Raw genomic sequence first — 12517 nt, forward strand, 5'->3', positions numbered from 1 at the left:
GCCGACCAGTCTGCAACTCAGGCGTTAACCGAGTTAGTCTCTAAACTCACCCTCCAGGTTAGCGCCCTCCAAGAGCAGGTTGCCAACCTTCAACAACGACCCCCGTCACCAAGATACTACCGCAACCGCTCCAGGTCTACGTCCAGAGGGAGACCCAAGCACACATCAGGCGTCTGCTACTACCATCGTCGCTTTGGACAAGATGCGAGGAAATGTACACAGCCGTGCACCTTCTCACCGTCACCTTTAAACACGATGGGCGAACGCTAACGGCGCACAGCGTTCGCCAACATACATCGAAACTCTTCTTCGTATTTGATCCACTCTCCAACACCACATACCTCATCGATACCGGAGCTGAAGTCAGTGTCCTGCCTGCCACAGCAAGCCAGCAATCACTGCCGCCGATGTCTTCCCTCTACGCAGCCAACGGCACCAAGATACCCGTTTTCAAGAGGAAGACACTTCAGCTAGAACTCAACCTCCGCCGATCCTTTGAGTGGACCTTCTACGTTGCATCAGTTTCCCAACCCATCCTTGGCGCCGATTTTTTGACCCACTTCGATCTCCTGATCGATATTAAAAATCGCAAGCTCCACGACCCCCTTACATCGATGTCATCCAACGCCAGGCCAACAACCGGAGTAAGTAGCCAACTTTCAACCATCAGTGCTGATAACAAGTTGTTATTATATTAATTAAAATTAGTCGAATGTATGTTTAGTCGGACGCATGTTCTAAGGGGTGACTATTGTTTATCCCGTACTCTGCGATCACGGGTCCTGAAGGGGTAATTATACGTGTTGGCTACAGAACACTACAACTGTACCTCCTTTTTTCAGACACTCTGTATGATGCTTTCATCATCTTAACAACTGCCTTCACTTCATCCTTCCTTATTTCTCCTCCATTTTCCTCACTCATCACTCTCATTTTCTTAGCATTTCCCACTGCAACTATCTTTCCCTCCCTATCCTCCTTCACATTTAGCAACTCCCTAAAACATTCTGCCCATCTTCCCCTTACTGCCTTCTCTTCCATTATCATCTCTCCATCTGCACCTTTTACCTTTTCTTCTCTACTTGATTTGCCTCCTCCTCCTCTCTTAATTTCTTTCCAAAACATCTTTTTATTACTTTCAAAATTTTCTGTCATACTCTTACCCCATTTCACATCTGCTCTCCTCTTTGCCTCCTTTACCTTTTGCTTTACTTCTCTTTTCTTTTCTTTGTACCTCTTATATGACTCCCTCGTCCTATTTTGTAACCAATCAGTGAAAGCTCGCTTCTTCTCCTCTACAACCTTCTTTGTTTCCTCATCCCACCATTCACTACCCTTTTTTCTATTTCCTCCTGTCCTTCTTGTTCCACACACCATCCTTGCACACTTTGTGACTCCCTCCTTGAACCATCCCTATTCCCCCTCCACACCTAGCTCTACTCTATCCTTCACTCCATTCCACTCCTCCCTCAGCTTCTTCTTGTACTTCTCCTTTTCCTTTTCATTTAAAGAGTTCACTCTAAGCACCTCCCTACCTTTTGTCCCTTTCCTCTTTCTCCATCTATCCTCCACTCTCAACTTACCTTCCACCAAAAAATGATCTGATATTCCCCCACCCTCTCCCCTTAGCACATGTACATCCTTAACTCTTCCTATCATAGTCCTATTTACCACTACATAACATTAACGCTCTATCTACCACCCTTCCCTCCACCACCCTCTCCCATGTGTACTTATGCTTGACTTTCTTCCGAAATACTGTATTTGCTATCATCAACTCTCTTTCTAGACACATTTCCATCATCAACTCTCCACTACGATTCTTTCCTGGAACTCCACATTTCCCAACCACTCCAATAATTGGATAATCTCCTACCCTAGCATTAAGGTCTCCCAGTACTATTACATTGATATTTCTCCCTAAATCCTCTATGCACTCATTTAAATCTACCCAAAAAGCCTCCCTTTCTTCTACGCTCTTCTCACTGCCAGGCACATATGCACTTACAAAAACCCACATCTCCTTCCCCAGGTTCACCTTCATCCACATTATCCTTGAGGAAACCTCCTTCCACTCCACTCCTCCCTCTCCCTCTCTTCACTCCTGATAACCTCCCACTTACACTCCCAAACTTACACTCGCCCTTACCTTTCAGCTTAGTTTCACTCAAAGCCAACACATCCATCTTTCTTGTCACAAACATACTACCTATCTTTTCCCTTTTACTCTCATCTGTACCACATCCACGCACATTAAAAGACCCAAACCTTAGGGTGCTTGTCGGAAAACTCCCAGACCCTCTTATGCCTTTGTTTTTTCTTTCAGGAATGTCCACTGTGGGGCTACAAGGAGAAGGATGCCTAGTCCCAATCCCCGTCCCTTTCTTCTCGCCTCTTACGATCCAAGTGGAAATACTTGGTGGCAGTATTCTTTTCCCCCACCACAGGGAAAGTAGGCGAAAAAGGAAATGAATATTCAGAGAAATTGTACAGGACAGTAACAAGGGGTTGGGGGGACAGCATTGCGGAGGGACAGTCGTAGTATAAAAGTGTCATCATTTCTCTATGAACAGACTTTTCCTCTATCACAGCCAAAATGATGTGTGGCTCTGGTCCGTAGGGGCGCCCCATATAGACCCTAAAGTATCAACTGCATGCCACTTTCCCACAATAACATGCAGCCAATACCCCAGAAGGGGTATAATATAATATGATATAAAATAATATGATATGATATAATATAATATGATATGATATAATATAATATGATAGGATATAATATAATGTAATATAATATAATATAATATCAGACAATGAAATATAATATAATATAATACAATATAATTGTTAGGTGTGGGGTTGGTCAAAACGCCGATTGGTTTTTCCGCTTTAATTGCTGACCCTCTTTTGATACAAATCGGAGCTGGCTGCTCCCAAGAAAACTCTGGAGGTGCCAGATCTTCCTAGCTAAAATTATACATGGTGGAAAAATACGTTAAAATGGGCGTGCCCTACGAGGGAGTACCCAATGAAAAGGTTGGAAAGGTTGGCACTCTTGGAGGTTGCCAAATACGTAGGATTTGATGCGGCGACCGTTTCGATGACCTTTGAGTTCGGCTTCTCGGTCCCGAGCTTGCCCAAGCTTGGCTGAGAGGCTTCTTTATGGTCTGTCATGGTGGAGAGATGGTCGGGAGAAAGAAATCATCCGACGGCGAAAGAAATCATCCGCCGCCTCACATTGGCTCGACCACGCTATCGTCACCGTCCCGGTGACTGTACACTTAGAGAAATAAAGAAAATAAAAGAAAACACAAAACAAGGTCCTTGTTCAAGGCCTTGGCATGAAGGTTATATACATATAAGTTTGGCAAATGGGTGCCGTAAAGGAAATATACAAGAATAGAACATATGAATAACGTGAGGAAACTTAATTGTACGAATTTGCGGAAAGAAGATATTATTTCCGTTCACCTAGGTAATAATATACATTTATGAAGGTGTGGCTCTGTTACGAAGACTATATCGGGGAAGTGGCAACGGTGGAATTTGCGCAGAGGAATGGATGTTCTATGTCCTGAGTAGGGGGAGTTTGAGAAACAACAGTGTCTATGTCTAAGCCACGGGGAACCTTTTTAATGTGATCTTTATGCAACAGGGTCTCTGTCAGATTTGGCAAACTAAGTGCCTTGACCTTAATATTAGATTCATGACCAATGATGCGATAGGGTCCAGAGAACTTAGGTGAGAGCTTTGAGGTAGGTGTGTGGTTAAGGGTATAAGCAATATCTCCAATATCAAAGGTATCAGTTCTGGCTGATTTGTTGTGCAAACGGACCATTTCGTCCTTCGTTAGATGGATGGAATTATGTATTCTTTTGAAAAGGTGATTGAAATTAGCTACTTTTACCTTTACAAAATCATTAAAGTTATAGATGGGCGGTAAATCTGAAAGGAAAAGATCATACGGGAACTGTTTGTCTGAACCGAAAAGAACAATTGATTTATTTACCGCAGAATTCACACACGCTTGAATCATGGGGACATGTTCATCCCAGGAAGGTTGAAGATCAGAAGCAAGATGTCTGATAACATTGAGAATCTTTCTATTCTGGCGTTCAACTAGGCCATTTGAACTAGGATGGTAAGCAGTAGTGTTACATTTCTTGATTTGAAAATAATCGCAAATATGCGAAAGAATCTCATTGTTGAACTCACTTCCGTTGTCAGAAATTAGAGTCTTGGGTGTCGTAAATGGGCATATGAGTTTGTCAATAATTGTCTTTGCTACGTGTTGTGCTGTCTTGTCTGTCTTGTCGGGCGAGAATACAGAATCTAGAGAAATGGTCGACACAGACAAAGAGGTACCTGTTTCCAGTATGTGTAAGTGGTAACTTAAGAAGATCAATAGCTACCGTGTCGAATGGTTTCGAAGGTGTAGGGTAAGTTAGATTTGGAACATGACCGCTAATGTGACCTTTGTGACTCGCACAAGAATAACAGGCGTCGATGTGCGCGTGTATATTCTTTCTCATTGTTAACCAGAAATAATGTCATCTAGCCTGAGTTACGCATTTCTCTTTACCAGGGTGTGCAGCAATAGGTGAATCATGTATAATATTTAAGACTTCCGGAACGAGATCTGTAGGGACTACCATTTGGAGGACCGATCTGTTGGGTTCCTGCTTGTTTGTTAGTGTTGTTTTATGATAAAGAATGTCATCCACTAGCGTGTAATTGTCAATATCTGGAGGAAAGTTGTCTGTGTCAAATGTGTCTGCAGATTCGAGGAAATATATGACACGTGTCCAAAGAGGATCTGATCTCAGCGCTGCGGCTATGCGCGCTTGAGTAATATTTACTGAAATTGGGTCTTGAATAATGGTCGCAATATGGCGACTAAGGGTATCTGCGACTACATTAGCTCTTCCCTGGATGAAATGGAAGGTAGGCATGAATTTCCTGTATGGTGAGGAACCAGCGGGCAAATTCCCCGGAGAGATTTTTTCCTTTGAATAGGTGTAAGATTGGTTGATGGTCTGTGTATATGTGTATCTCGTAACCGAGGATGATGTCTTTGAAATGTTTGAGTGCGTATATCACAGCTAAGGATTCTATCTCTGTGACTGAGTAATTACGCTCGTGCTTACTGAGTGTGCGGCTCGCATAGGCAATGGGACAGGCGCCGTAGTTAAGGCTTTCTTTAAGTCATTAAAGGCTTTCTCTTGGTTAGGTGTCCAGTTGAAGGGGGTGTCCTTCTTAAGTAGTGACGTCAAAGGTGCTGCTATACTAGCGTAACCTTGAATGTAAAGTCTGTAAAAACCTGACAGACCAAGGAATGAACGTATGTGTTCCACAGAAGTAGGGCGTGGAAAATCTATGACTGCCTTGACCTTGTCCTGCAAAGTTAAAATTCCTTTTGAATTAAGGACGTGTCCTAGGAAGTGTATTTTTTCTGAAGGAAAGAACACTTCTTAAGGTTCAGTTTGAGACCTGCCTGTTCTAGTCGCGAGAAAACAGTGTGCAGAGTGTGTAGACGTTCGTCAATTGATTTGGAAGCTATGATGACATCATCGAGGTACATGAACACAGAATGACCAATAAGACCTGCAAGTACTTTGTACATGAGACGTGTGAACACTGAGGGAGCTGATATGAGACCCATGGCGAGTCGTTTGAATTGACAGTGTCCTGTGGGTGTGCTAAAAGCTGTCAGAGGCCTAGACTCTGGCGCAAGGAGGATCTGGAAATATCCCGACAGTCCAATGTCGTGAAAACTACATTATTTTTACCAACAGAGTGGAGGAGCTCGTGGAGAAGTGGAATCGGGTGTCGGTCAGGTATGGTGAGTTTATTTAGTTCTCTAAAAATCTACTACAGGTCGAAAGGACCCGTCTTGTTTTGGCACTATAAAGAGTGGAAAATTCCACTCACTAGTGGAGGATTCAATTACGTCTTGCGCAATCATGTCTTGAATAAGGGCATCTACAATCATGCGTTTAGAGTGTGGTAATCTGTATGCGGGAATGTAACATGGTTTTGAGTTCTCACGAAAGGGTATATGATGCTGAATGAGATTAATGGCTCCCAGAGGTTCACCTTCTGTGGCAATGGTCTGTCTGAACATGTTGCAAAGTGCAAGCAAGTCTGCTTGTGCATCAGGGAAATCAATAGGGTCAAGTTGAGATGCATCAATGGGTTCCTGTGCTGCTTGCACATCGTGAGCCAAAACAAGACGGGTCCTTCCGACTCATCCGCCGCCTCACATAATATAATATAATACAATATAATATAATATAGTATAATATAATATAATACAATATGATACAATATAATATATATGATATAACATGATATGATATAATATAGTATGATATAATATAATATAATATAATATATTACAATATAATATAATATAATGTAATTTAATATAATATAGTATAATACATTATTATATAATATAGTATAATATAATGTAATATAATATAACATCATATAATATAATATAATATAGTATTATATAATACAATATAATAAAATATAATATAAAATAAAATAATATAATATAACATAATATAATGTAATATAATATGATCTGACATAATATAATATATGATATAATATATGATATAATATAATATAATTTGATATAGTATAATATAATATAATATGATATAATGTACTATATTATGATATAATATAATATAATGTGATATAATATAATATAATAATATATAATATAATATAATATTATATATAATATAACACAATATGATATGATATAATATATCATAATATAGTATAATGTAATATAACATAATATCAATATATAATATAATATAATATAACATAATATAATATAATATAGTATGATGTAATATAATATGATATAATATAATATAATGTAATATAATATAATATGATATAATAATAAGTCTAGAAGGTAGTAACACTGATCACTTTAGAAGGTACTTATAATGTTAACTTTGGAAAGTACTAATAATGATGATTAGGAAGGTAGTAATATTGATCATTTAGATGGCCTTATTAGCGATGTCTTTAAAAGTAGTGATTATGATAACTTTAGAATGTACTGATAGTGATTACTCTAGATGTTTTTAATATTGATAATTTTGGAAGGTACTGATAATGAAAGCTGTTGCAAGTACTAATAACAAAAATTAAAAGTTACTTATAATGATAACTTTTGAAGTTAGTAATAATGATAACTAAAATTGCACAAATAATGATAACATTAATAATAATCGGAGCTACAAAAGGTACTAGTTACGATAACGTGAAAGTCATAATATCATCATTAGAAGGTACTGAAATTATAACTTTAAAATATACTAATAATGAGAACATTTGAAAGTTACAATGAAAATAATAAATTTACAAAGTACTAATGACTTAAAAGCTACACATTGTAATTTTAGAATGTACTAATAATGGTAAAATTAGAAGAGAAGGTACACATTATAATAAATTAAAAAGGTATAATGATGCTTACTTATGCTGATAACTATGAAAGTTCCTAATAATAACAACATTAGAATGTGCTAATAATGACATTTATAAAAGACAACTACAATGTAGTATCTTTAAAGGTACTGGTAACGAGAGTCTTGTAGGCTAGTAAAAATAATAACAATTAAAGATACTAATATAACTTTCCAAAGTATTAATAAAAATAAATTCAGAAGTTAGATATAATTAGAATTTAAGAATGCACCAATAACGTTAGAAAATAGTAATAATGATAACTTTAAAGGTGGCTAAATGTACTATTAATGAAAAATTTAGAAATTGATAATAATGATAAATTTAGAAGTTACTAGTAAAAATAAGAAGGAACTAAGTGATGATTTTAGAAAGCATTAACAAATACAACTTATTATAGATAAGATTAATAGCTACTAATAATGACTAGAAGGTACTAATAATTATAATTATAGAATGTATTACTAATGATAAATTAAGAAGATACACTAATAATGATAACTTTTAAAGGCATTCATAATTACGATTTTGAAGGTATTAATAACGGTAATTTTAAAAGATACTAATAATTATGAATTTAGAAGGGTCTAATAGTTATAACTATAGAAGGTACTAATAATGATAACCTAAGATTGTTCTTATAATGGTAACTTTAGACGATACTAAAATGTATCTGATGAGAACATAATAATTATAACTTTATAAAGTAGTAACAATGATAACTTTAGCTACTAATAATAACTTGAGATGGTACTAACAAATATAATTTTAGAATGTAGAAGATGCACATTATAAGATTTAAGAAGGTACTAATAATGATAACTTTCAAAGGTATTCATAGTCATGCATTTGAAGGTACCAATAAAAATAATTTTAAAAGAAACTAATAATGATCAATCTAGAAAGGTATAATAGTAATAACTATAGAACGTACTAATAATGATAACTTAAGAAGGTACCATTAAGTATAACTTTAGAACGTACTGAAAATGTTCTTATAATGGTAACTTTAGAGAATACTAAAACGAACCTGATAATGATAACATTAGAAGGTGCTGATAATGATAAGTCTAGAATATGAAATAATGATCACTCTACAATGTACTTATTTAGCTACTAATAATAACTGGAGATGGTACTAACAAATATAATTTTAGAATGTAGAAGATGCACATTATAAAATTTAAGAAGGTACTAATAATGATAACTTTCAAAGGTATTCATAGTCATGCATTTGAAGGTACTGTAGTGACGCAGCCACAGGCGGTCACACACTTCCCATAGTTGGCAAGAGGTGAATATGAGCTAGCCAATCAGGGGCCAGCAAATGGTTCTCGAGCGGCTAGCGACCTCTCTTGCCAACTACGCTGAGCCGCGAGCGACCCTTAAATAGGGCAGCGGCGGCCAGTCAAGGCAGAATAGTAGTAGCCACGGCAGCAGCAACAACATCTCGTCCAGTCTTGTAGCAGTCCCATCGAGCCTCGCCGTCATCAGCCGCCACCGCCTCTGACGTTAGGCTCATCGTCCAGCTACGACTGATCAGATCCAGGTAAAACACCAAAGAGATTAGAATAAGAGACCAAAGTGAATTTCATTTTCCCTGGCTTGTTCGAACCAAACCACTACAAATTGGTGACCCCGGTGAAGGACAACCAGGATTATGGAAAACTCCCAAGTGAATACTTCCCAGTTTCTCCCGTGACTTGGAGAGCTGGCTACTTCACACAGAAGCCTATTTAGCCACTCAAGGTGACGTTCCGGACCACCAAGCCTTCGGCGCCTACATCGCCGCTCTACCAACGGACGTCATCGCCCTTGTCCGTGACACCGTCTCTTCTCCTCCGGAAGAAGGCAAGTGTGCCGCCCTCAAGACTGCCTTACGGAAGCTATGCGCCAGGCCTGACGACCAGCTCTACCGAGATATCCAGCAGAGCGAACTCAGCGACACCACCCCCTCACAGCTATACACCCGTATGGCCAACCTCAACACCCGGGCAAAGGTGTCATTGCCCAAGGAACTCCTCCGCTCCATTCACCTCTCCAAGATGCCGGACGCCCTCCACTTACACCTGGAAGCTCTAGCCGGCGATAAGGACGACGAACAATACTGCGAAATAGCAGATAGGTTGTTCCAGCGACATACCTCGGTACACAAACCAGTGCATAGTGTTCGTGCAAAGTGTAGTGACAACCCAGGTGTTACTGACCATAGTGTTGTGAGTGAAAACATTCCCATGTCATATAGTGCCAGTGACCAAAGTATGCAGCAGCTACGGCAGGAAGTCGCCGACATGAAGACCTTGCTCAACCAGTTACTTGCCGAGAAGGGAACCCCCCCTCAACCACCACCTAGCCCCGCTCCACGACAGGATACTGCCTCCTGTTGGTACCATACCCGCTTCGGAGCCAAGGCGCTCAGATGCACACAACCATGCAGCTGGTCGCGGGGAAACGCCAAACGCGGGGGTCGGTAAGCACTCCTACCCCCGCTAACCATACTCACACCCTCCTCTCAGTGCGTGATCGCCACTCTGGCCTATCTTTCCTGGTAGACACGGGCTCAGCCGTCAGCATCATACCCCCGACGGAAGAACCCAACCACGGTACACGGTGGCCATCCTACGACCTGCTTGCAGCCAACGGTACGCCCATTGCAACGTACGGCAGCCACCACAGCGTCCTGGACCTCCACGATGGCAAGTTCCCTTGGACATTCGTCATAGCAGCGGTCCAGCACCCCATTCTTGGCTACGACTTCCTCCAGCATTACAATATGGTAGTTAGCGCCAAGGATAACTGCTTGTACCACGGCACGACAAGCATACCGGGAACCACCACTAACGCCAAATCCCACCAGATATCGTCCCTCCAGTCCGCTGGCGATTATGTACGCATCCTGCAGGAGTTTCCCCAGCTAACATCGCCAGACAAGACCAACACCACCACCACCCCTCACAACATCATGCACCACATCCAGACATCTGGACCGCCAGTATACAGCAAGCCTCGACGACTTTCCCCAGAGAAGTTGGCCGCTGCCAAACAGGAGTTCCAAGAACTCCTAGACCAGGAAATCATCCAACCATCGGAGAGTGCTTGGGCATCACCACTCCACATGGTTCCCAAGCCACCCCCACCGCCCAACCAATGGCGGGCTTGCGGTGACTACCGTCAACTTAACCGCATCACGAAGCCCGACCGCTACCCCATCCCTCACGCTCAAGACTTCCACTTCAAGCTTCACGGGAAGCAGGTCTTCTCCAAAATTGACCTGGTCAGGGCGTTTCATCAAATCCCTGTAGCGCCGGAAGACGTCCAGAAGACAGCCATAGCCACTCCGTTCGGTCTCTTTGAGTGGAAGATGATGGCCTTTGGCCTCCGGAATGCCGCCCAGACGTTCCAGAGGTTCATAGACCATGCCCTCAGAGACTTCGACTTCATCACCGTTTACATCGACGACATCCTCGTAGCCTCCGATACCCACGACCAACACCGCCAACACCTCCGCCTCCTCCAAGATTATGGCCTCCGGGTACATCCGTCCAAGTGTCTCCTCGGAGTTTCATCTCTCGACTTCCTCGGACACCGCATCTCAACAGCAGGTCTGTATCCTCTCCCTCAGAAAGTAGACACAATCCAAGATTTCCCACAGCCAACAACCATCAAGATGCTCCGACGATTCCTGGGAATCGTCAATTATTACCACAGATTCATCCCCAACGCAGCTGCAAAACTCGCTCCCTTGAACGACCTCACCAAGAACCATTCCAAGCGGTCGCTCAAACCTGTGAGATGGTCTTCCGAAGCGACCCAGGCATTCGGGCAAGCCAAGGCGGCAATCGCTGAAGCCGCCCGCTTGTCCTACCCAGTAGCTCACGCACCCACATTCCTTACCACTGATGCCTCCTCCACAGCAATTGGCGCCGTCCTCCAACAGAAGATCAACGGCCAGCTCCAGCCTATCGCCTTTTTCTCCAAACGTCTGGACCCTCCTAAAATTCGCTACAGCGCCTTTGACAGGGAACTGCTAGCCATAGTCTCGGCTGTCAAGCACTTCCTTTACTTCCTGGAAGGCCGGCCTTTCGTTATCCTTACAGACCACAAGCCACTCGCCCATGCCCTAGACAGAGTCTCCGACCATCACTCCCCAAGAGTCTCCCGGCAGCTGTCCTTCCTCTCCCAATTTGATACTCGCATTGAATACATCAAGGGAGAGGATAACCAGGTAGCCGACGCCTTGTCTAGAATCACCTCCAGCATCCTCCCTAACCACAACATAGACTACGCACGCATCGCCGCATCTCAGAACAACGACGGTGAACTCCGCCTCCTACGTATGCACGACACCTCATCCCTACAGCTAAGACAGCTTCCCAACAACCCCGTACCATTGTGGTGTGACATCTCCACAGGCAAACCCCGTCCGTACATCCCCGCCTGTCACCGTAAGGACGTCTTCTCCTCCTTCCATGACCACAGTCATCCGGGCATCCGCGCGACACAACGCCTCATCACGGATCGAGTCGTCTGGCCAGGCATCAACAAGGATGTCAGACAATGGACCCGGACCTGCCTCCCCTGCCAGACGGCCAAGGTTACGCGCCACGTCCACGCACCACTCCAGCGTTTTCCTGCACCAACGGCACGTTTCCAGTCAGTTCATGTGGACATTGTGGGCCCCCTTCCGCCTTCTCACGGCATGCGTTACCTCCTTACGTGTATCGACAGATACACCAGGTGGCCAGAAGCGATCCCCCTTCCGGATATATCCGCCGAGACGACCGCCCGTGCTTTCCTCTCTGGATGGGTATCCAGATTCGGCGCACCTCACATCATTGTCACCGATAGGGGCCCCCAGTTCGAATCTGACCTATGGTCCAGCCTCCTCAAGTTCCTTGGCACCAAACGTAACCGGACCACCGCTTACCACCCCCAAGCCAATGGACTCGTGGAACGGTTCCACCGCCAACTGAAGGAGTCGCTGAAGGCACAACCCTCATGCGACTGGGTCGACGCC

General features: G+C 42.5%; 1 protein-coding gene across 1 annotated transcript in view; it reads left to right on the top strand.

Moving 5' to 3' along the window:
* The window catches only part of LOC143037846 (uncharacterized), a 1310-nt gene extending 641 nt beyond the window's left edge, over positions 1 to 669 (top strand). The window contains exon 1 of the mRNA XM_076206423.1: positions 1 to 669. This exon is cut by the window's left edge and continues 641 nt beyond it. Coding sequence (XP_076062538.1) covers positions 1 to 270 — 270 coding nt within the window. The 3' untranslated portion in view covers positions 271 to 669.
* Positions 670 to 12517: the final 11848 nt, after the last annotated feature.

The sequence above is a fragment of the Oratosquilla oratoria genome, chromosome 2, assembly GCF_046742065.1.
Source record: "Oratosquilla oratoria isolate Oo_2021 chromosome 2, ASM4674206v1, whole genome shotgun sequence".
Taxonomy (NCBI): Eukaryota; Metazoa; Arthropoda; class Malacostraca; order Stomatopoda; family Squillidae; genus Oratosquilla; species Oratosquilla oratoria.